Raw genomic sequence first — 26,534 nt, 5'->3', positions numbered from 1 at the left:
CCATATTCACAAAGCCTTTTATCTTACCACTAGGAGTAGGCTACTCCTAAATAGCAATAAAATATTTTAGCTAGGAGTTTCTCTTATTAAGTTATTCACAAAGCCTTTCAGACCTACTCTTAGTAAGGAAAAATGACAACTCCTGAACAGATTCTGGAGCGGAGCGCTCTAGAATCTTTGACTAAGAGTGAGTGAGTCTTCGTTGCTATGGATGACGTTATTACTCATGCACGAGCTTGACTGAAGTGACCACCTTGATTGGCTGATGATTGTAATGCGGGAATGATTCCAAACACCTCCCTTACGATGATGAGTGGCAGGTGACAGGTCTGAGAATGCATGCGCTACACAAGGACGGAAGATGATGAATAACTGAATAAAAAGGCCTAGCCTAAATTAATCAAGAGTAAGGCAAAACAAATAGCCTAGTAGCCTAATGAAACATACGGATTGATGTAGTATCTTTGTAACATTATTAAATGAATCTGTTACTATGCCTATGCCTACATTTGCAAAAGAGAACATTTTAATTTGATTCACAATAATGTTACATTTAATTTAGATGTTGACAATGAGTAGCCTAGTTTTGGTTGTTGTTGGTGGCGGTATTGCATGTTAGTTATGCCTACAAATCAAAATTGCTTCCTCACAATTGGAAGCTCCTGTAGCCACATAGGATTTCAAAACATGGTGAAATGCCACAAAACCGGTTTGTGAATAGGTCTGTGAGTTAGGTGTCCTCTCGACTTCTTTTAAGCTGTCACAGAGGTGGGAAGGTGTGATTTGTTTGGGGCAGGGCCGGATTAACTGGGCACAAATGTCTGATGGCCCCCCCTGCCCCCCAACCAACGTGAATTGGGCGGTCAGTTAATAGGCCTACAGTATATCGTGAAGATTTTTCTTGCCATCTAAGGCACGAGCGCATCTGTATGGATCTAAATTTGTCTAATATTTGTATACAGTATGCGCAGAGGGGGATCCACAAATATTTATTTATTTGCATGTGTGTTTTGATATCTACAAATAAAAAAATCATATTTGTAACTCATATATTGGTTTTTACCATTATAGACGTGCATTTGTAAATAAAATGCCATTTGTAAAACCTAAAATTTAATTTGTGAAATGTGATTCTGCATTTGTGGATCACCAGCACACGCATTCACCCTTTCCAAAGTTACGTGGTTTTGAGACGTTCTTCACATGAAAGTCGCACAAATCCACACGTAAAAAAATCATATTTGTAACAATTGTAGATGTGTATTTGTAAATGAAATGGCATTTGTAAAACTGAAAATTGCGTTTGTGAAATCTAATTTTGCATTTGTGGATCACCAGCACACACAGTTTTCGTTTTCGCATTTGTGGATCAGTACACATATTTTTGAGACAAACTTTGCGGCAGAGAAGCCACCCAGATCCACAAGTAGCCTGCTGACACTTTCTAATCCAGTAGATGGCATTGTTGTTCTATGGGACTCATAACACACAGAGCTAGCGAACCTAGTTCTTAAATCTAACAAGTTATGCCTTTTACAACAAGCTTTTTGATGGAAAAGTGGTGTTTAATTTCCATAATCTTTGTTTAGTGAACGCATTATTTTACGCGTTATTATTTTTTTAACACGTTATTTTAGATAGATTGCTGCTGTGCTATATGTCTTCATGTCTGTTAACAACTCATTGCCATCCTCGCAGTTGCATCCATCCGCCCTTCTATGAAATGAAAAAGTTGAATGAATGTTTAATTTGTCCTGCGTTTCTTCTACGGCTGCAAACGGGATTCACTCGCAGGTAACCAAATGTTTCTTTATTAGGGCAGGGCAGGCATATTTCTGGCTATTAAATTATTTCTAAACCAGTCTGCTAAAGTCTGTAGTGAAGTCTGTGTAGGGTTTTCCAGGCTCCATTTCTTTTTACGAGACACCCTGCTCACTTGAGACATCTGCCAGTTGTTTGGGTTGTTGCAGCGTCGTTGCAGCGTCACTGGAAAAATACAAATTAAAGTCGCGTGATACCGTGTGATCCCACGCACGGACCACGAGGGAAGCTGGCCAAGTCGAAGCACTGCCCACTGTACATACACACACATACACACAAGCACACACGCACGCGCGCGCGCACACACACACAGGCACGCACATACAAGCATACACAAAAGTTGCAAGAGTGTTTTAACCTCCCTGCCCTTATATGATCCAGGGTCTTACTAAAAAAAAAAAAGTTGCAAGAGTAGGGGATGGAGTAGGAGATGGAGACAAATTGACAAGCGTGATTTATTTTCGCGGAGAGTATATACCGGTATACAGTACTGAATGGCTGTTATATTTTGTACCGGTACATCTAGCTGACCATTTCTTTATTGACTCTACTGCTATTGTGATTGTGTGACTGGTCTGGAATATCCTGATATAAATCAAGAATTATGAATTGCATAAGAAGCACAACACGTAATCCTGCACTTGTGTGTTGCATTAACTTCAGGCCATGATCTGCTTGTGCTTTGATCAGCCCTTAAACACGCAATGATTATGTTATGATCTAAGATTCTCATGCCCCCCTACCAACACATCTGTTTCTTTTCACTGACGTCTCATGTCTGTAGGCTTTAAAGTCACCATATTACACCCCCCATGAGACTTAGCACTTAAAAGGTTCATATTTAAAAGCCTGGTTATGGTGTGGGGGTGTAGCCAACATGTAACACATCCATGTGATATGTGTTTAATGGATGGACAGAAGGATGGAGGGTTGATATGGGCCGAGAGGCGGATATCATAATGGATATACATACAAATAGACAAATACAGAAACTTAATGAGGATATAAAAAAAATACTCACTGAGCTGGGTCAGTGACCGCAGGCAAAGAGATGTCCTCACTGACAAAGTCAATGTCGTCCACGAGGCTATTCGTTCGTGTGATGTCTCCCCCGGCTCCGTCCAGTTTTTTCTTCACTGAAAAAGCAAACAAACAAACAAATAAGAATTGGAAAACATGGCAACACGTGGCCTTGATTTTGGGTTCATTCTCACCAATACACTTGCAATACCATTGTCCCCATCACAGTGTAATGGGCAATTCCACGGAAAATTGACTTTTTGTCACATCCATAACGCCAGTGAAATGCCTTGTGAATAGGTCAAACCAAAAGTAACAAGCCTCGGTGTCATCTTAGATGCAGAGTTAAGTTTTAAGCCCCATATCAGTAAAGTTACTCAGACAGCCTATTTCCACTTGAGAAACATTGCCAAAGTGCGGCCCTTTTTAACTCAACAAGATGCAGAAAAACTAATTCACGCCTTTATCACTAGCAGGTTAGACTACTGCAATGCACTTTTCACTGGTCTTCCCAAAAAACATCTAAAGAAATTGGCACTCATACAGAACTCTGCGGCTAGACTTTTAACTAAGACTAAGAAGAGAGAACACATCACCCCTGTGTTGGCTGAACTGCACTGGCTCCCTATTTCCTATAGAATTGATTTTAAGGTTATGTTAATTACTTACAAAGCTCTGAATGGCATAGCACCTTCATATATCTCTGAGCTTTTAATATCTTATCAACCACAAAGGAAACTTAGATCATCCAATTCTAATCTTTTAATCGTACCCAAAGTGCTCCACAAACAAAGTGGAGAAGCTGCGTTTATCCATTATGCCCCCAAACTATGGAACACCCTGCCTCTGTACATCAAGCAGGCGAGTTCAGTAAATATTTTTAAAAAAGATCTGAAAACATACCTGTACAGGAAAGCCTTTAGTTAACTCATCTTATCCTGTAGACTACATTTTCAGATTATTCTACATCTGCTACTATTGGAGGGCGCAGCCAGCCAGAAGCAGATGGGCTCCCCCTATTAAGTCAGGTTCTGCTCAAGGTTTCTTCCTGGAATATGGGAGTTTTTCCTTGCCACAGTTGCCATATGGCGTGCTTGTGGGGGGTAAGAGGGTTAAGGCTGCCAGTCTTATGACGTCATTTTCTATATTTTTGATATGTTGCTGAGCATATCATAAACAGCAAAGAAAAGTGATTGATAATGACTGACTGACTACTATTGTGTTACATGCTTCAAATGTAAAGCACTTTGAGCTGCATTCTGTGTATGAAAGGTGCTATACAAATAAAGCTTTATTATTATTATTATTATTATTATTATTAAAATGCCTTATGAATGATAAAATTCATTTTTTGTGCATTTTTTTCTCATTTACATTCTTCAGCCAAACATAGCAAATGCTCAAATTTCATGTAATCATTCACATCATATCATACCATCACATTTTATTGGCGTTATGGATGTTACAAAAACTTGATTTTCCATGGAGTTGCCCTAATACTACAGTATTGTATGCGTACAATGGTGCTGATACGGAAACGGAGGAGAGCGCAGTGCTGATACCTGGAGAGGCAGGACAGCTCAGGGTGAAAGAGGACCAGGAGTGGTGCGGGTCTGGACGCATGCAATCAGACAAAAATATAAACAAACAAGTCATGCGGGCATGCACATAACAAACAATCTACACTACCCTACAGCACACTACTCTGCACTAGCGACTACATACGTTATTTTCTATTGTAAGAACTGCAGATGATTGGTATGGTGAGGAGACACTCATTTGTGGGGCCCAAAACAACAGAGGTTAAACAAGGCCAACAAGGTATAGTGTCCACATGTTAAAAGCAACTGTTCTAACAGTTTCTTGATCCAGAAAACTATCTTAGTTTTGCACCAAGACTCCAAGCAAAACATTACAGCGGAAGCCTCTGTGGCCTTGTGAAAGGGGGTTGTTTTATTCACAGAAGTGCAGGCATCACGGTTGGCATCACGGTTGGTTTAGGTCCACAGAGAGGAGTAGAGTGTGGAGAAGTGGAGAGAGCAGAGTTGGGAACGAGGCTTTCTCTCCAGCCGCCAGCCGCACTGCTTCTCATTCATCAGAGGCGCGCTGGGCTTATCGACTACACAAACAATGCTGCTTTATTAATATCGTCCCGGTCTGTTCAAACACGTTTGGCTTGGAAGGCCCTGGCGAATGAAAACATGCAGGGGCCACAGTGACTATGGGGGGGGGGGGGGGGGAGCCCCATTCAGAGATTCTCACACACGGGGCCAGGCAGACAGATAAGCGATAAGCCGGATGTTGATTAAATGAAACAATGACGGCAGTTTTATTTCTGACCAGTGAAGCTCTACAATGGAGCACGTTTATCACTCCGCTCTTCCCTCAGCACCCAGCCAGCCCTCCGCCACGCCGCTGCCGCCGCCGCCGCCTTCCCAGCAGGCCCTGGGGCACTCAACACAAATGAATTTGCCAAACATCACACTGATGGAGCAGCCAGTCAAAAAGCCTGTGCCTCCGAGGAGCACGAGTGCCGATGACAAGGTGGAGGTCTGACTGAAATACTGCCTGAGATACTCTAGGAGTGGGGAGGCGTCAATGGGGTGGTAAGCACGGGCAATCTGTTCACAGGACCAGCAACACAACTGATGGATTTAGGAGCACATCTGGTGCGATGACTCGAGGTTCCAGTCGTGTCTTGTCTTGCGTCTCCTTGTGTTTTTTCATTATTTTCTGTGGTTACTAAGCTTCTCAGCCATGGAACATACAGTATGGCTTCTGTTGCAAAGCCACAGTAAACAATGCTATGCAAATAATTACATTGCACTTTGGCACAAAAGACTGGGCCAAAGATGAATATGGCTCACTTCTGGAAAACTTCTCACTACATGGTTCATCTTACTTTCAAACTCATCCTAAGATCTCTGGAAAAAAAACACCTATAATGGGCATGTGACCAATGCTGGGAACCCCCCCCCCCCGACACCAACCCAACCCCCGCCCCCCCACCCACCCCCCGCCCGCCTCCCTCTAAAGGCCTGTTCCCACAACGCTGGCCAACAGCTCAACACAATCACAAAGCCATGCAGATAACACCCAGAATGGACGCCAAGGCCCAGCAAGAGACGGACATCCAGACAGAGATAACAGCATCCCACGGCAGGACTCAGGCATCACACAATCAACAGGCTCACCTGTCTGCTTGAACATCCTGGTGATGCCTGTGAAAAGAGACAGGGCACTTTTTAACTACACAAACCAATCCTTCATAAAAGTCTCCAAACACATTAGTAGCAGTGATGGGCCATTGAAACGCTCCAGATGGAGATATACTAGGCTAGCAATTCTTGTGTTTGCTAGTATATCTTTTTGTGTTTGCTTGTATACTTAATTCCTTGATGTGTGAATGCCATCCAGACAGTTTATGTGGCATTATCTTGACTTGTTGCCATTAACGAGTAAAAGTTCTCACGTGCAAACACAATTATGCTAGCCTAGTATATCACAAGATATAGATACTTAATTCCTCGATGTGTGAATGCCATCCAGACAGTTTATGTGGCATTATCTTGATTTGTTGCCATTAATGAGCGAAAGTTCTCACGCGCAAACACAATTATGCTAGCCTAGTATATCACAAGATATACTGTAGATACTTATTTCCTCGATGTGTGAATGCCATCCAGACAGTTTATGTGGCATTATCTTCACTTGTTGCCATTAACGAGCAAAAGTTCTCACGCGCAAACACAATTATGGCTCACAAGGCCTGAGTTCGTTTGAAATGTCCCTATTAAAGCAGTTACAGATCCATAAATATTGTTTTTATATTCACCATCAAACACTCACGCTATCCATTAGTAAATGTACACAGGGAATGTCCTAAAAACTCCAAAGGGGATTTTTCACAGTTCAAAGGCGGACAGACATATGGTTTTGTTCATTATCTCTCCACTACACACTACCAATTAAGTACCAAACCAGATTCCATTTTTTATCAGTAACTTCTCTGCTGGTAGCACTTGCACTGAAAAGCCTCTGCTTTGATGATAATGGCACCTGATAGCAAAGGTCGTAAAGGACTACAGTGAGGGAAGATTTGGTCCAGACACCATTTCACACAGGATGGCCTCCTTAAAAAAAAAAAAAAAAAAAAAAAAACATCTGTCACCAGTGAATGTTATGCCTTCAAGCCTATATTAGTTTCTAAAATAACAAGTACAAAAGTCTCAAAATATACTGGAGCAAACAACTGATTTTGCTCATCTGACTGTAGATGTCATATGCCCATATAATTGATGCATTAATGCATAACACTAATGCATAACATAACATATTTTCTTTCCCTGGAATCTATTTAATATAAATTCTAAAGTAGGGACTAGAGTTGTCATATTTGCTTGAACCAACATCAGTCCAGTTTTTATAAATTTGCTTTAGATTACCATAGCTTTCCCGTATGAACTAACCAGCTCTTATAAATAAACCACATGTGTTTAGGGAAATGGTCACTGAAGTGGGACTAATATAATATGAAACAAATGGGCAGACTCTAACACACAGAACTGTACATCCGTGGAAAATGCAAATATACAAAACCACAAACTATAATGGACTCCCCACGGAGGTCGCTCTGTACATATTTTTGTCGTGCAAAATAAATCATGTTGTTAATTGATGAGGCCTGCATAGCACGCAATGCAGGTAAACATGGCCTGTAATCGCCTGTAATGCGCAGCGGTAATGATTTCCATCTGGCCCTCTGAGCCCATGTGGTGTCCACCTCGAGGCCTGGAGAGAGTGGCAGAGGCAGGCAGGGATTCACAGAGTTTAAATCCAAAACACAAACAACTCTACACCCAACCGTCTCACTCCACACCCGCCCCCTGTGCTTTCGACAAACATTACACAAACCGAAACCTCTACAGCCACACGCCAACTGAATTTCACTAAAACGCATCCTCAAACTTTACTCTTTGGTTTACTGAACCCTGCCCTAATGGGTTTGGCTGAAGGTTTGCACTTCACTCACTATACCATTTTTCTGTTTGTGAAGCCGGATCTCCAAATTATGTGCATCAAACATCATACAGTTCATCCAATTCCAAAGAGAAGTTTAGTTTAGTATGTGCTCCTTTTTTAGCATATGCCTGACACATTACAGACTTGCTAAACTAAAATATTATAAAGTCAATGTTTTTAGACATCTGACCATCACACTAATATTCATTTCACACATTACCGTCAGTTTTTAAACAAGGCAAATGTCACATGTCTAGCAAGTAATGCTGCAAGACTCTCACACTGCATCGGACGAATCAAGCAAAGATTAAAATGTTCATAAATTAACAGTTCAGATTCAGTTTGTTGTCTGTCTTTGTTTACAACAACAGCCTAACACTTCAGAAGTGAAAGAAGTGACTGATGTTGTGCTACCGGTGGGCTCTTCAAGGAAGAGGGGCATGTCTTTCTTCTCGTCTTTGTCATCGATGTGGTCATACGTGATCTGTGGAATGGACAAGGGCTTGTCTCCTGCTGAGCTGAAGGAGCCATTATCACGAGATCTCAGCTTCCTTTTGTAGCGTTTACTCTGGGGACAAGAGAGAGACAAACACAGACAGAGAGAGAGAGAGAAAGAGAGACAGACAGACAGACACAGAAAGACAGAGAGAGAGAAAGAGAGAGGGACAGAGACAGAGATAGAGCGACAGACAGACACAGAAAGACAGAGAGAGAGAGAAATCACTATCAGAAATGTTCTTTTCTCAAGTGTCATTGACAAAGGAGCATTTAATGACCCCACACGAGACTAAAGGGCTCATAGATATTAACATGCAACCAGCATCTCATTCAGTCAGTGAACAAACACGTCTATGATGACTGGTAGATTTAAGAGCATGCTATTCAGACTTTCATTGTCTTGACTTGTCATCAATCAACAATAATGTCAGGGAACGAATTAATTATCTTTATGGAGGCAAAACAACATAAAAAGACATGTTTGCACAGGCCAGTACAGGTTAATCTTTACCCAATCTATAAATATCACCCATCTGCACAAGAAGTTTTGTCACTTCACCAAATATTTGCTCTGTCTGTTCACTGTTTGTGGAGTGTATCTTTCAAACCTCCTTGCAACACACAGAAAAGGGAGTTCTGATCGACTTCACTTTCACACGGGGGTGAGCGCATTACGACCTGCGACCTGCATCCGGCCGAGAGGGGGCTTTATGCTGCTTTCGGCCTGCAGATATTTGCGTTTTTATTTGCCTGTGGTTTCCAAACTAACTCTAACTCCTTTGACTGCTCGGAATGAGTCGAGCCCCCTGGCCAGCTTTGACTTCAGCTCTCCTCCAGTGAATGACTCATTAGGACCGAGACAGAGAGAGAGAGAGAGAGAGAGAGAGAGGAAAAAAAAAAAAGTCACACGCCACCAAACAGAAAGGGACGGAAGTGGCCCCTTGCTTAACCCCCTCCGCACCATCCCTCCTCCCAGCCCAACTTCTAATATATGTGGACTCAGTGCTGGACAAAGATTTTTTTGTTGTTGTTTTGCTACACAAAGGTTTACTCCCACGAGAAAAAAGGCGGGCGGTGACATCATCTCATCTGACTGTGTCTTTGTGTGGGGGACACAAAAGGGCCCCAGGGTCATCATGGCGAACACAACGGGGGTGGGGGTGGGGGGGGGGGGGGGGGGGCACAGTAGAACACTTGCTCATTCACAGTCAGTTCCCCATGACATCAGCACAGTCTACGTTGCTCCTAGCTGAGGTAGGTGAAAGAGGGTATAATGCTGTGTTTGGTCGACGCCGCTGCTCCTCATCAATGCGCCCAACAACTTACTACCTCTCTCTCCGACTGTTAAGTTCCCTCAGGAAAACTACCTGGGATCTTGTTCCTATTCCAACATGGCAAACAGAACCCAGGCCTGAGGTAGAGGCGAAGAGCTCAGAACCCAGGCCTGAGGTAGAGGAGAAGAGCGAAACTGTGGTCAGAAGCTCTGAGGTTAGCACTTTAGCTTAACAACAGTGAGACAAAGCAACCTGTTGTTCCCTGTTTGTGGCATGGCATAAGTCTTAATAGCATAATGCTTGTTGGGGTTTAAGCACAACGCTGCAGTTCCTACTGCGTGAAACAGTCATCACTTTGTTTACCAGCTTTCTGAAGTTTCCTGGGCTGGAGGTTTCGGAGTTTGAGGGGGGCACGTAGTCGGCAGTCAGCACGTACATCTTCCATGTAGCTGGACAACCTCCTTGTTTCTCTGCAGCGTAGCACCGCCATAGTGTCTAAGAAAAAGAGCAAAGAAGGGGAAAAAAGCAATGCTATTGACACGGACTGACTGTAATATCTACAGTTCTAAATACAGGTTATGGAGCACACCCCATGACTTCACTGCCCCACACAGCAAATCAGTCGGCAGAATCTCTGGAGTATCACGAGGCTCAGAGTCAAATCAGGTGTCAGCGGCTGCAGGTCACGTGAAGGTCACGGAACAGTGACTCATTTCTCTCTCACTCACTTCTCTACACCTTCCTACATTACTGCACTTCAGAGCTAACATGAGACACAAGCACACCATCTACATCTGCCTAGCCACATACAAATCCCAACTGTACTCCTCCAGACTGTTTGCCCTCTTTAAAAGACAAAATAATGTTACTTCCTGAGATGTACACTCACTTCCTGTATCCCCATTTTTGGGCTAACACATGCGCTATCAAAAAGACAAATGAAGTGTGCCTTTTTTAAAACACACAAAGTGTGTGTTTTCTCATTATTTATCAAAAATGATTCCTATGGACATTTTAGCTTCTGTAGTAAGGATAATGCTTGTGAATAAGTACAACACTGGTGCAAAAAGGGCATGTCTGCTCATGTTAAAGTCTCAGATGGCTAACCACAGCGATCCACTATCAGCCGGACACTCTTGTCAGAGTTATTTAACGCAGTCAGCAGTTTGCATGGTGTAGCCTGGTGTTTGTTTGAGCTGTCTCGGCTTGACACTGAGGACATTTTGTCTGGGTGTTGCATCTGGGGTCATTCCATTTACCTAGAGGATAAATGGTGTTTCTTAAAACTGTCGGCTCCTGGCTCAAAGTGCTGATATTTGCCCGCTGTCTCCGTCTGGGAGCACAGGACGGTTCACCTTTACCAGGACAGGGAGAGATTGTCCAGACGACAAATAGCACTATGACTGTGTTTGTATTTGACTTTGGTTTGGGAGCTTATGTTGGCAAGGCCCTGGGAGAACAAGAGTCCTCCTCAAGCGGCTGGAATATCAACGATTTAGTGGCGCAAGACGTGTTCGAGCTGAGACTTCCTGTCACGGGGGTGAGATACTACGCAGGCCTTGCCATAAATCAGCGCTTTAACAAGTTGGCGGCGTCTGCAAAGAGGGCACATACGTGCCACCGGCCCTCTCCCTGCCCGCCCTCATACTCCACAGCAAACAGAAACGCCTTCTCACACCTCGCTCGCGCTGGCCACTCAGAGGGGAATGACGCAGTGAGGTGGTGCTTTGGAACGGGTGCCACAGCTCTCTCTCTCCCTCTCTCTCTCTCTCTCTCTCTCTCTCTCTCTCCAATACCTGGATGAGGGAGGCAGCAGCTGGAATCTGGCGGCTGAAGTGCTTCTGTCTCTGCTTCTGCTGCACCTTCAGAGCAAAGCCTGAGCCAAGGATCCCCTGCAGAGAGACAGACACACACACACACACACACACAAACACACACACACACACACACACACACACACACACACACACAAACACACAGAGGCAACATCAGTGACGTAGCACCAGACACAACACAAAGAACTCATTCATCTGAGCATCCCCCATTGCTTTCATTACTGGTAGTTTGTCATTATTATTGCATATTGTCATTTTATTGTGTATTGTCAGTGTTGCTTTGGCAACGCTGCATATGAATCACCATGACACACTGAATCAAAGTTCAACTCGTGTGGTGCTTTGGTATGTACACTGCTGCAGGGATGTTTTGAGGAATTTAACATAGTACAACTTGACTAAGTAAGAGTTTTACTTTGGGCATGAATTATAAGCATGAAAAAATAGTGTTGATGCATCTCTACATAAAGCCTTTGCTGTATATGGGCCTCTGTTTCACTTAAGCCTCCTTTAAACTATGACTTAGCAGGAGCCTTTATAAGAACCTCCGTCTTGGGCCCTGCCAATGTGTGTGACGATATCGTCTTGGGCCCTGAGACCCTGCCAATGTGTGTGACGAATGATACTCACAGCAGGAAGGGCAAAGAAGGAGATGGCAAAGACGCTGAAGCAGGAGGCAATGGCCTTCCCAATCCACGTCTGAGGAACTTTGTCTCCGTAGCCTATCGTGGTCACCGTCACCTGGAGAGAGGGAACAGAAGCAGAGCACTGAGTACCGACTAAAGCTGCGTAACCAAATCCAACTGTCACATGACATACATGACATTTGAGAGGATACTGTGACACGGCAGTGGCCACGGCATAAGTATATAAGTATATATACTCTTTTGATCCCGTGAGGGAAATTTGGTCTCTGCATTTATCCCAATCCGTGAATTAGTGAAACACACTCAGCACTCAGTGAGGTGAAGCACACACTAATCCCGGCGCAGTGAGCTGCCTGCAACAACAGCAGCTCAGGGAGCAGTGAGGGGTTAGGTGCCTTGCTCAAGGGCACTCCAGCCGTGCCTACTGGTTGGGGTTCGAACCGGCAACCCTCCGGTTACAAGTCCGAAGCGCTAACCAGTAGGCCATGGCTGCCCCGTAACACATATTCATGGGGCCAATCTTTGTGTTTCATAAGGGACAAGAGAGGGCAGCGCACTTGGCCACGCCCTCACCCTGACACAACTGCACGTCTTTCTATTGGCTCTGTATTTGGTGTTCCTCTCCAGGCAGGTCAGGTGATCTGCCTGGTCACTTGAGAGCCAGAGCTGCAGAGCATTTCACTGCTCATAAAGGGGCAGCAGTTGTAAAGATGTCATTTCATTCAGGCAACCCTTTCTCTGACAGAGGCAATAATACAAGTGGGATGGGAAGTTCATCAAGGCTCGCTGGACGGCGTCCATGTCTGTCACCACTCGCCCGGCGTTTAAAGTGCATTCCGGAGGGGTACAATTCCCCCCGCTAATCCGCCGAGGGCCCAGGAATCCTGGCGAGCGTGGAAAACAAATACCTTTGCGTGTGCGTGTAGGTCTCATGAAAGGCGAGCCCATTCTGACACATTGGGAGTGCACTTGGCTTACAGTAAGTGTCTTTGGTGAATGCTAACCCCACACCATCCCCCATCCCCCACCTCTTCTCTCTCTCTCTCTCTCTCTCTCTCTCTCTCTCTCTCTCTCTCTCTCTCTCTCCCTCTCTTTCTGCCGTCGCCGCCTCCTTGTCTCTCCAGCAAAACAATGGCCGGGTTGATGTAAGGTGAGACGCTTCAAAAGGCTTTAAGGAGCCAAGAGCAGGGGGATTTAATCTGCAATCCGTAAATCCGATGGCTAACAATAGCCTCGACATCGCCGTGCAATAGGCCACTCCACATAACCCTCGACCCAGCCCGTCCCCCACACCCCCACATTTGCCCCCCACCCCCATCCCATCCTCCTCCTCCTCCTCCTCTTCAATACTGAGGGTCACGCTCTCTGCTCCATGTGTGTGGTATTACCACATTCAAAGCCCCGCGCAATCTCTCCATCTCTGTCCGTCTCGGTGCGGACGCAGAACATAGCCGGCTGTATGAGTCATTGAGCACGCTCTATGGTCTCTGTGTGTGGCACCTCCACGCACCGGGATCCTCTCAAGTCCACGTGGCCTTTAAAAGGAGGACTGTCTGCGCGCCGCAGCGGCGTCTCCGTGTGTGGTGTGTGGTGCACCTGGGCCCTGAGGCGGCTGCGCCTCCGCTGCCTGTCTCGTACTGCACGCTCTATGAGCAGGGTGCGAGTCTCTTCCAGGGCACCGGTGCTGCTCGGGGGGGCCAGCTTCAGGCCTGGAACAGGGGGGGAAACGCTACTCATTCACCCCCACCTCTGTTCTGGAGCTCGTGTGCTACTCTCCCTTTATTTCCACTGGCTGTGCCTGTCGTCCGAGATGAAAATGTGTTTCCCCCCCCTGGATGGTTCATCTTACACTTTCTGTCCTTTTTTCCACCCTTTTTGTTATTCTCACTTTCTTACTCTCCGTCACCGGTGTGGTTTTAGCAGAACCAAGAGCAGGAACAACATCAAGTGACTTTAATAGTGTGTGTGCCTGGTTGGCCCGCACTTTTGGAGAAAGAGAGCGAGCGAGTGAGTAAAGAGAGGGGAATAGAGAGAGAGAGAGAGAGGGGGAGAGGACTGGAAAGCTGGAGAGGTATGATTCATGCCACTGCACTCCAGCTGTGTCCTGCACCTGCAGCTCCCAGTGTGCCGAGCAAATGAAGGGGAAAGCAGCTCACAGCCCTCCATCCCTCCCTCCCTCCGTCCCTCCCTCCCTCCCTCCGTCCCCTTCTCCGTCTCCTTCCTTCTCTCCAACGGAGCCTGTCAAACTTCCCCGCGCTGGCTCTGTGTCATACGAGTCTCAAGTTTACAGTTGAGGAAAAACAAAAGGGGAAGCGGACCTCTGTGGCGGGATTTCACTCCTGGAGAGCCCACTCCATGCAAAACAGACGCTTTTATTCAGCGTTACACAGGCCATCAGAGACCCCATAATACCTTCTGACCCTCGCAACAAAACAGTGGTAATCCAACAATTAAAGTTTTAATTAAAGGAGCTGACACTTTATAGTGGTGGACTAAAAGGTCTTTCAGGCAGGCGAGTGCAAGGGTGAAAAGGGTTTATTAGCGGCCCTTTGTGGCGCAAGGATCCCATGCGCAAAACAGCCACTGGTTTCTCATTACAGCGTGCACTGAATTCAGCAGTTTAATTAACCCGACTGGAAACTCAAGCCCAGATGGGTCAAAACAACCCGACAGGATCATTATCTGGCCCTTTCTGCAATGTGTATGAGCAGGACAACAGGGCTATCAATAGGTTTTCAACAGACTGCCAGTATTAGAGTGAAGCATTGCAGTGCTCCTGGCAATGTGCAATGGCTCTCTCATCACTATTACAAGAGACCTCTCTTTATATAAATGTGTGAGAAATGAGTCTGCACACTCACTTGTATTTCAATTCATCTGGCATGTCAATACCGGTGATTTAGCTGACATTATAAATGAACTATGGAAGTAAGCTCAAGGCTAAGCTTCAGACTCTCGCTGACATGCAATAAAACACATTGTAACTATGCTGATGTTTTTTAATGGAAGTGGAAAGACTCACCACGCCCCACCACAAGGCATCAGCGTAGCTTGAAAAGCCAGTCCTTCCCTCCTCATCCACGGCATCTTTCTCTGCCAGGTACACAAAGTACGAAGAGAAGATCAGGCCCAAAAAGCCAATATACAGGGTTGTTATCAGCTCCTGTGGAGAACGGCACAAAAACACAGGTGTTTTTAGCATTGTCAGCACTGAACACAACAACATCATTAAAAGCACATTATTCTTCCACAGCTTTTTGTACTTACTAACATTTAAGGAATAATCCAAAATAATATATGTGAAAGTCTTAGAGCCTTTGTTAAATCTAGCTAAATCTCAGAGAACACATTTTGTCTTATCTCAGGAACACATTTGAATAATACCACAAAGACTTTGTTTAATCAAAACCCCACATATGATTCAGAATTGTCCATTGCAACCCACAAGTCTGATACTTCTATATATATATCTAATGCAACCAGGCCAACATGCATAGACATACCATGCATGAAATGCAAACACATGTAACCTGACAAATCCTCACAGTCTTTCATAAACTTGCTAGTAACCAGGCTAACAGGGATGGCACTCATCCAGCTTCCTATAAGCTTGACTGCAGATTTACAAATTAGAAAGTCATAAATGTCATTGGCACATGAGCAAGATAGCTTGTGACCTTTAAAGACAACATAAGTGAAAAAGGTGTGGGAGATTATTTCTGACATGTTAGTTCACTGAATAACAACATCAGCAAAACATCAGAGACAATATTATTCAGAAGACAAAATGAGAGAACAAATTGGCACAAATTTGAATTTCCCCTTTTAGGGATCAATAAAGTATCTATCTATCCATCTATCTATCTATCTATCTATCTATCTATCTATTTCCCCTTAGGGATCAATAAAGTACAGTATCTATCTATTTATCTATCTATCTATCTATCTATATATCTATCTATCTATCTATCTATCTATCTATCTATCTATCTATCTACAGTATTTATCTATCTATCTATCCTTAGGGATCAATAAAGTATCTATCTATCTATCTATCTATCTATCTATCTATCCATCTATCTATCTATCTATCTATCTATCTATCTATCTATTTATCTATCTATCTAAATAAATGAAATAACTGGTGATCCTTCACATTAATAAGTCTCCACTCTGATAAGTTTTGTACAGTCTAGCACTTGAGCTTTTCTAAAATAAAACGGTCACATTAACCAAAATTACACAACAAAAAGGTTTGGTGAAAATTGACCATTCCAATGACAGTAATCACTTATATCAACAAACAGCTTCCTGTAACACCTGTGGCAGCTGGGCATAATGAATACCAGCAGGATTGGACCTCACCTGTCGATGAATGAAGACTACGGAGCCCAGAAGCCTCCATGTGCCTCCCTGGCGATCGACATGCAGCATCCGCAAGATCTGCAGGAAGCGTATCCCCCTGTTTCCACAGACAGCCAATGAGAATAGATATTACCAGCGCAACTGAAAAAACGTGACCAAAGAAAGCAAAAGAGTGCTATGGTGTTGTGTAAGTCCACACGACAGTTCTGATACCTGATGGCTGACGTGGCGAAGACTTGTCCATTTGAGCCCACACTCAGCACAATGACTGAGGCGATCACAACAATCAAATCTGGCCAGCAAGAGGAAATGTATAGGTGTTATCACAACATGTAGAACACAATGATGAAGAATAACTAAGCTCAGTTGTGTCACACAATATACGACAGCATTATTTAAACAGTTCACTTCAGTGATCAGATTTTATTTCACTGCTAATCTTATATTTCAGCAGTTCAGTGCGGGTGGGGTGGGGGGGGATTGATCACAAACTATAGTTTCTTTTGACAAATTAATTTGTTGTTTTCCTTTCAGACAAGACAAACCATGCAGTGCATATTTTTCCATATGCTGCCGTATGAGTGTCTTCTGTGCAGTAATGTGAGGTTGCAGTATAGATATACCTATGATGGAGATGGGCTTCCTGATGAAGCGCAGTCGTCCTTTGATGCCCACATACTTGCTCCTGCAGCCCGCGGACCATAGCCGCACCACGTACTCCGTGCCAAAGAACACCACCAGAACAATTTCCTGTGGACCACAGAGCAAACACACTCTGACCGGGGAAAAGGACTCGCGTTGTGTGCTAACTTCTCATCGGCGGTCTTCACAGCACAGTTTACTAATGACTGAACAGTTTATTCCTGAGCTTAACTCTCCAACACTGGAGTGAACTGTTACTGTGACAAAACTTGCAATTTACACAAATCGGCATCAAACAACAACCAAAAGTATGCAACCACTTCAGGCAAATTAAAATTGTGATGACAAGCATGAAAAATGTGTGGACATTTGACATCTTCCGATTAATCATATGTATTCCACATATTTTCCCCACATGCAGAGAGATAGACGCCAAAGAGCACTGGCTCTGAGCTGTTATTTTAAGCAAGAACAATAGTCAAAGAAGATAAATGGCAGCTTAGGTGATAGTCTTTCCCGTTCAAAAGTTCACATGTAAATGTCAGGAGTATAGCACTGCAAGGTTTGGGGATAGCTGGCGGTTAAGACAATACCAAACAAGAGGCCTGTGTTCTCCACCCAAGTGCACCTGACTGATATCTCTTAGGGGCAAATGTTCGTGTGGGAGGGTATGTGTGTGTGTGTGTGTGTGTGTGTGTGTGTGTCTGTGTATGTGTGTGTGCCTGTGCCTGTCTGTTTGTCTGTGTGTGTGTGTGTGTCTGTGTGTGTGTGTGTGCGTGTCTATGTATGTGTGTGTGTGTGTGTTTGTGTGTGTGTGTCTGTGTGTGTCTGTGTCTGTGTGTGTCTCTCTGTCTGTGTGTGTGTGTGTCTGTGTGTGTGTGTTCATGTTCATGTGTGTGGAAGGCGGGGTCAGTGCACTGTACAGTCTGGATGCACAGGTAACTCATGCGGAGGATCGGCGTCCTCTTGCAGTATGTGTGATTGGGCCCTGACAAATCAGTCATTTATGATCGCTTTCAACTTTAACCCCCCCAAACGGCAGGCCCTCCATGGGAAAGCCGGCCGTGCACTATGTGTGTGTGTGTGTGTGTGTGTGTCAGATGCAAAACATTTGTCTAGCACCACTTGTGGTGTCCTCTGGCCACTAATTAATTGACCTTCTCGAGCACGGAGATCCGGCAGGGTTGACACGAGAGGCCAAGCGCACATGGGTGGCCGACCAATAGCTTGCTTTTCCTGGACGATCTCCGGGGCTGCAGAGAGAAATGCAATATCCTATGCCCTGCTGTCATAACAGGGCACAGGGAAGGCAGGACTTGGAGCCTGTCACTCATCCCCGCCACGGACCAGTTAACCCGCGCCACACCGAGGACAGGCACTCCACAGCGCTGGCTCCAGGATTACAATGGCGAATCGGCGTCTGCGCCTTAAGTTTGTAAGGTTTTGCCGGTGCGTGAACTCCAAAAGTTGAGTAATACAGTCCGTAGACTTATTGTGAAAACCTCGGCTCTCAATACAAATTTGTATTAGTATCAAGCCCTTGAGTGCTCCTCTGTTTACGATTACAATGTCAATGCCGCGTGTGCCTGTAGGGGCCGGCAACGGAGGAGAAAAAGATTTGTCCAGTTTGTGTGAACTTCAACTTGGGCAGAGAAGCCGGGCCAACCATAATAATTTCTAATGTCAATTTGCAGTCGAAGGAGCTGCTTCTAACGGTGTGGTTAAAATTATGGATGTACTGTACCTGAATCTGAATATGTAATTCAGGACAGCAGATAAAGTGCAATGGAAACAGATATTGCTTGTTGCTGTTCAGGGGAAAAAAATGTTTCTCATTGCTTGTTTCTGTCAGCTCCATGGCTGACATGTCTGTGTGTCAGCAATTATGTTTTGCAATTACTTTGATCTCACTAACTGCTGCAGTCATCATTTCCTTCACTACACATTATCGAAAAGTCATCTCTATATTCTGTAATCGTTTCCACCAAGTCAGTGCATATCAGCCAAAAACAGGGCTGACAGTTCACATCACTCAGGGAAACTCTCACATTATGGAAGAAGAGGAAGACGAGGCGTGCAACTGACAGCTGGATTTCTTTCAAAACCTTGCAACCTATACTTCAAGATGACATTTACAGCCTGTAGTTGTGTACAGTAGATTGTGTTTAAATGTCCTCTGTAAAAATGCTCTCTATGTATCAGCCTTAGGCTTCATGGAATTTTTACTTAGAACCCAGTAACACCTTACCAAGTATTTCATAGCAACAAGTTGAAGTGATAGTAAAATGTGTAAACCTAGCAATGTACCCTGCAGCAACACCAGCAAATACAAAATTATCAAAACAACCAGGGCTATCTGGGAGCTAACTGAAAGATAAAAACTACAGTCCAATCATGATGATGTGGTAATATATTTACGTAATAATGAATTATATGACAATAATAAATCAATTTCATACTTTGAAGGCACAACAGTTGCATTACCAATGAATATGTGGTTAGAAATACATGATTTTGCATGACGTTCAGTATAAAACATGCCCAAAATTCTAGCCTCCCATCCCAAGACAGATACAGTGACAGATCATTTTGTAAGTTGAAGAGATACAGATACAGATAATTTCAGTAAACCCCTACTTTAAAAAGGCACAGGCAGTAAAAAGATGAGATTGCAGTTCATCATATGCAGAGTTTTTCAGTAAGGGGAACAAATTATCTCACTACTGGGCCACAGCCACAGATTAAGGAGGACGTGGAGCACAGATGCTTCTAAGATTACAAAAAAATCACTGAATTTTGAAAGGTCTTCCATTTTCTTACTTCATCAATGTTTTCCTTTTGTAACACTGCATAGTTTGTTTACACAGAAATAGCCCATTTTTCACATTCAGCAATTATTCAAAATAATCTAATAAAAATGGTTGTGGTGAATGGATAAATTCATTGCTTGCCTACTAATCGTTAGAATGTGAGGTTAGAAAAAAATAGTCCATAAACATTAACAAGATTGTATAATAACAATCATGATAATAGTAAATAGTAAATAGAATATTCTGATAATAATCAGAATAATTATAATAACCATAGTAATAATAATAATTTCTGATTTTAACTATTATTGGAGACACATAGCACCATTACACAAAACAAACACACACACACACACACACACACACACACACACACACACACACACACACACACACACAAAAATAATTTTCATTACCAGAAAGAAAGATTAGGGAACTATTACACCACATAGTATCAGCGAGCTGAGCTGACTGTAATGGGATTAGAATAATTCTTTTATGTGGGACACCCGGACATCAGAGTCATTTCAGTGTCATGAACCATAACTACATGTTTGCTACAAACAGGCAACAGTTTCATTCATGAGGCCTAATCGTATAAAAAACTGGCATGAAGCTCATGCACAGGCAAGGGTTTAGAGAGAATGAGATGGAATTGGATTGCTTTGAGACTAAAGAGATGACATTTGTGTGACAAGTCCTCTAAAAGATGAGTATAAAAAAGAGAATGTGGTCCCATGGCAAATCCGATAAATAATTCTCTCTCGTGCTGCTTGTCTATAAAATACACACTATGAAATTAAATAAATGAGCACTACAGTTCTATTTCAACATTCCTCACCGTTATCCAGCTTGATAATATATGGCAACAGGCCTTCACTTCAAGCTACAGAGATTACAAATTTGAGTGTATTGTGTTGGTATACCCAGTATATATGGGTGTGTCTGTGTCGCTGTGAGAGGCAATGTGGGGGCACATGAGTGTGTGCGAGTGTGTGTTTGTGGGGCCACATGAGTGTGTGCGGGTGTGTGTTTGTGGGGGCACTGGGGTAAGTAAGGGGTGTGTATGCAGCTGTGTTTTCAGGGCCAGAGGTGGCATCTAGCTGTGCCCACCCCGGCCCAACTCCCTGCCCACACAGCTGGAGGAGAGCGCGGTGAGGAGAGCGACACGTGATGGATGTGAACGCGCCCAATGGGCCTGGCTGGCAGGCTTTGCTTTGGCAGCCGTCTGGCAAGCCAAATATCCTCAAGGACTAATGTCCTCGCCGTCATCCAAAACAAGCAGAGCTTTGATTCATGAATGTCAGCTAACCCTGAACTTGCTAAGTATAGCTCATCCACAAACACGTATGCATGGAGAGGCACACACATGGTCATTACACGGATGCACAAATGCACGGCCAAACACACACACACACACACACACACACACACACACACACATACATACATACTGTACACACACACACACAAATGGACACACACACACACACACACACACACACACACACACACACACACACACACATACATAAATACTGTACACACACACACACAAATGGACACACACACACACACACACACACACACACATATAAGCAAACATGGGCACAGAAAGTACATTTTAGGCAACATTTTAGTTTAATGGTTCAGGGACACAGAATTGTGAAATACCAGTAAGTGTGTCAGATCGCCTGATGGGCTATTCCCATTCACATTGGCCTCTGTGTGTCAGTGGGCAGGCAGTTTAGTAAGACCCATTATAATGAGGATCCAGAGAGTGCTTGCAGGGTGTTAATAAATGAATAACTCAAGCAGTAAATCCTGGAAAGGGCAGTGGCCAAAAGTTTAGAGAACACAGTGTACAGTCATGTTCTCTAAGTGTCACTACACCAGGGGTTTCTGTGTGTGTGTGTGTGTGTGTGTGTGTGTGTGTGTGTGTGTGTGTGTGTGTGTGTGTGTGTGTGTGTGTGTGTGTGTGTGTGTGTGTGTGTCTGAATACACATGAATGAAAAGATTTAAACATTCATGATATAATAACTGAAATAATAAACAATAAAACCTACTGGTTTTAGGTACACATCCAGTTGCAAAGTACTTGTAAAAATAATTTACGTAAGTTGTGAAATGCAAGTCATCATGCTTAATTTGATGCAACAAATATGAATTTATTTACCATTATTTTTTTAAACATATTTGACTACACTGCTTTTTAAATTACAATTCTGTGTACAGGTCAGATACACCCGGTGTGGTCAAAAAATATCCGAAAAATAAAGACAATAGACCTCAATTGACTGCTCATTGTTGATAGGACTACTCTAGTTTTGGTGTATGGGATTTATAATTTAATTTTCACAGCAAGCGTCCCCTAATAACCTTCAGCTATTGTACAGCAACTTCACACCATCTTACATTCACAATATGTATCCAGTGTAAAACACAAGTGAATAATTCCCTTTATTAATTCACCCGACCAAGAAGTGCAAAGGACAAGTTAAGGCTGATTTTTATTAATCTACAAAATCGTCAAAAAAAGTCAAAATATTTTTTTTTTTCAAATGAGAGGTTTGAATGCCTGTTGTTGTGCCATGTGTAAGCTACAATTACAACAGTGTGTGTGTGTGTGTGTGTGTGTGTGTGTGTGTGCATGTGTGTGTGTGTGTGTGTGTGCTTCAAAATCCAGTGTATTGTTCAAACAAATGCTGTCAGCGTTTTCCAGGGGCAGATAAGGAAAGCAAAACACAGACCAAGTGTAATATTTCCTCTTATACTCAAAGCCCAGTTCAACAGCTCTGTGCAAACTGTGCATTGACCTCACCCCAGGTCCATCGAGTTATTTCCTCGCCCAATACATTTCAACATTTCACCCCTCATACACAACCTTTCTCCATATTTTCTGGACATCAACATATTTTTTTGCTAAAGGTCACTGAACAAATACACACTTTAAAACTTTCTTAAACAATGGCTTACTTTCAATTTGACAGTAAACAACTATGCAGCAATAGTAGTAAACAACCATACATGAGTGCAATGACCCTAATGTGGAAAAAATAAAACAATAATGTACACTCCACAACAAACATCTGTCTGTTATTAATAACCTTAACGGCATTCTTGGAAGAAGAGGGACTTCATTTTGTTCATAAGAGTAACTGAAATGTGATGCCTGCGGTGCTGAAATGATAGTTTGGAAGTGTGGAGGGCTGTCTCACTAAACTGAAAGGTGCTATCCCCATCAAGTGGTGATTCATGATACTGCAGTGTGTAATGCCGCCGGAGGCGATAACACATTTGTTGTTGTTTTGATTTGATCATAGTTTGTTGTTTATCTTACAAAGGAATGCAATGTTTTTAAACAAATAAACTAGCACCTGACAATCTAATCAAACGTTTGATTGCTTCACTTTTGATCCACTGTTTGATCAACTTCACAAACAAAAACAAAGTTTGTTTCACAATGTTACTTACCATCCAAAAAAGTGTTCCAGTGGCAAATTCTGCATACTGCTCTATGGTGGATAGCACACTGAAGATGAGACACACTAGGACCATTAGGAACCTGTAGAGAGACCAGAGAAGCACGCAGAGTTCAAAATGCAACCAACACTACCAGTAATCGGCCCTGCCTCACTTTCTAATGTGCTACACGCAGAGTTCAGAATGCAACCAACACTACCAGTAATCGGCCCTGCCTCACTTTCTAATGTGCTACACGCAGAGTTCAGAATGCAACCAACACTACCAGTAATCGGCCCTGCCTCACTTTCTAATGTGCTACACGCATTAGAGTTTCAGTCATTTCCGAGATGGAACTTTCCTCACAATAATCAGAATGCTTATTTGCATCAGAATGCTTATTTGCATCATGTCGATACTCAGCACTTCCACGTTAACTCCTCTGACAAACCTGCTGTCTTGATTACAACCGTGTCAACACCACTGAGACAGCTTGTGTGATTAGCATCTCTAGTGTGTCGGGGCCGCTGCCTATCGGCTATCACCAGCTCATGTGAAACAGTCAGTAGCAATGCAACCTCAGGCCACTGCTGGAGGGGCGGCTCAGGTCATTTAGTCTGAATATCTGCAGAATTTGTTTTATATTGTTATAATTGAGTCACGGCATAAGACTCCTTACTTTGGGACCAGACAAGAGGTTCTGGGGAGGATGTGGGGAGGACAACCAAGTAGTAGCAAGAGTATGAACACAAACTGATTTGCACTGTCACACGTACAGTAATACCAGTTTTCACTATATTGACACTTAAACTTCAAATTCAGAGAACATACCAAAAAGCATGGGGTTTATATTTTTGCTATGTTCATAATTTGACACTAGAGACGTGAGACGATTCCACTCATCTTGAGCAACCATGTCGCCATTATGACACGGTGGGGGCATACGTCTGTTTTGTATACTGTACCGCATAACGGTCATCTAATCAACTCAGGCCAGGTCAGACCTGTTGAAAGTATTTTTCGGGCCTTCACTGAACAGTGTTGGAAACTGTTTGCTGCTGACCACAGTCTTTGGAGAAACAGCTGACCGAATCAACCACATCTCCTGACAGGAGCTCCACTGTTTTTGAGGTCAGAATGACTTGGCGTTGGGTGAGAAGAGTGGTTTGTGATGCGAAGGCACGAGATGCTGAGGATGATGATGGTGTCTTTTTTTATTTCCCATGTGAGAGCCTGGCGGCTGACAGACCAACAAGAGGAATCCCCTCCTCTCACCTTCACTGACACAGCAGATGGGAAAGTACTTTTCTATGTCAGGGATTATGTGTGACTGCACACACACACACACATTCATACACACACGCACGCATGCACGCACACACGCACGCACACACGCACGCACGCACACACACACACACAGACACGCACGCACGCACACACACACACGCACACACACACACACACACACACACACACACACACACACACACACACACACACACACACACACACACACACACTGTAGTCTGTTGATGAAAATGTCCCATGCACAGGGTTGGAGAGATAAAGAACACACATCCTGTGTGTGAAGCTGCTGTTACGTCATGGCCAGATGTGGAGTGACCTTCCTAAGTCCTTGAGGGCCTGAATGGGTTCAGCCATATACCACTATTGCTCGAACTGGACTGGAATCCTGAGGGTCGCTGGGATTGCACAAAAAATACGCTGTGATTAGGATTGAAATGCAGACTCAATTAATTTAGTCCCCAATTTTTCATTTACTCCAAATATAGTATAATATATATAAATATATATATATATACTTTTATATAATAATATATCATATATATAAAAGTAACCTTTCTTTTTTTCTTTCAAATGAACCAACACTAAGGCATCATTTGTTTTGTGGAGGTGAGGGCAGGGTGAGATCAGACAGACTAACTGGAAAAACAACGCATAACACAGCATAAGTACTAGCCTGGCAGGCCATCCTATATCATTAAAATGTATAGTCTGGAATCGACCCATTCACCTCGCTTAATCCAAGGGGCGGGCAGAGAATTGTCTTTCAAACTGCCTAGGCATGCAATAGGCCAGCGCTACGACCAATCAGAACAAAGAGCAGGACGACGTGGCCAGAGCGGAGCTGTTACCGTATCCGGTCGACAAAACGGCAAATACATCTTCTTCCAAAGGAATGACTTCAGTGCATTGTGTTGCTCAACTTTCAAAGAAAAGCACAAGTCCAACTCCTCCAAAGTTGACGCCAACGCCGATTCAATCATCCTGTTAAGCCCGCCTTAAGACTCTCTAACAAAATAGAGTGCTGTGATTGGATGACGTCCACGGCGTCAGCCAATAGAAATCCCTATGGTTTGCTACTAGACGTACAGGCTGAGCAAATTAATTTGCCGCCGCTAGGGTGCGTCTAGATTTCTAGGCTACATAAGTACAACAGTCAACAACAAATCAACAGTCAACTCTAAATATAGCCTGTGGATTTTCATACAGTATTACACCTGAAATACATAAAGTCTTATAAACATCAATAATCCTCATTCATCCTCATCCACATGCCCATCGTGTATATAATATCCACATACAGGTACCATAAGACAACTGGCGCTGTTGCATAACCAATGTCGAGTAACAACTCTTGAATGTGTAGAGAGGCTTTTCATGGAATCAAATTCATGGACAGTGAATCATCTTCCCAGTAAACTCTGAACATGTGTTACATTCAGGGTATCAATCCATTCAGGTAGGAAGGTCTTTCAGCATTAGCCAAATGAGGGATTTTCAGCGATGCTGTATAGTTGCCATATTGTCTGCCAGGATTAACAGTTTAAGGGTTTTGTTAAGCTCAACATCCATTTCCTCATGCCTCCTAGTTGTGTGCAGGTATAATGTCCATAGTTACTGCAATGTGTTGACATGTTTTCAGTCAATAACATTTATGAAGCATCTGGAGAAGGCTGGAAGTTTCCAGGGGCATCCCCTCTCATATCATGAGTACTGTATGTGCAGCTTTTATTAAAGCTGAGTGAATAATCACGGCCGTGGCCGATCGTAATCAGGAGCACGTAATGCTAAAAAAGGTAACCTCTATGATGTCACTGTGCGGACCATAGCCTA

At 43.6% G+C, this 26,534-nt stretch overlaps 1 protein-coding gene across 1 annotated transcript in view; it reads right to left on the bottom strand.

Moving 5' to 3' along the window:
- kcnq1.2 (potassium voltage-gated channel, KQT-like subfamily, member 1.2) overlaps positions 1-26,534 on the bottom strand; it is a 158,526-nt gene that overhangs the window by 124,844 nt on the left and 7,148 nt on the right. The window contains exons 2-13 of the mRNA XM_042111329.1: positions 23,409-23,499; positions 17,106-17,232; positions 16,696-16,774; positions 16,483-16,579; positions 15,140-15,280; positions 12,101-12,211; positions 11,432-11,527; positions 9,999-10,130; positions 8,278-8,431; positions 6,036-6,062; positions 4,404-4,454; positions 2,843-2,957 (exon numbers count right to left, since the gene is read on the bottom strand). Of these exons, the coding sequence (XP_041967263.1) occupies positions 2,843-2,957; positions 4,404-4,454; positions 6,036-6,062; positions 8,278-8,431; positions 9,999-10,130; positions 11,432-11,527; positions 12,101-12,211; positions 15,140-15,280; positions 16,483-16,579; positions 16,696-16,774; positions 17,106-17,232; positions 23,409-23,499 (1,221 nt within the window). The remainder of the gene's footprint in view (positions 1-2,842; positions 2,958-4,403; positions 4,455-6,035; positions 6,063-8,277; positions 8,432-9,998; positions 10,131-11,431; positions 11,528-12,100; positions 12,212-15,139; positions 15,281-16,482; positions 16,580-16,695; positions 16,775-17,105; positions 17,233-23,408; positions 23,500-26,534) is intronic.

This window comes from Alosa sapidissima, chromosome 11, assembly GCF_018492685.1.
Source record: "Alosa sapidissima isolate fAloSap1 chromosome 11, fAloSap1.pri, whole genome shotgun sequence".
Lineage (NCBI taxonomy): Eukaryota > Metazoa > Chordata > Actinopteri > Clupeiformes > Clupeidae > Alosa > Alosa sapidissima.
This window is presented reverse-complemented; position numbering and strand designations above follow the sequence as displayed.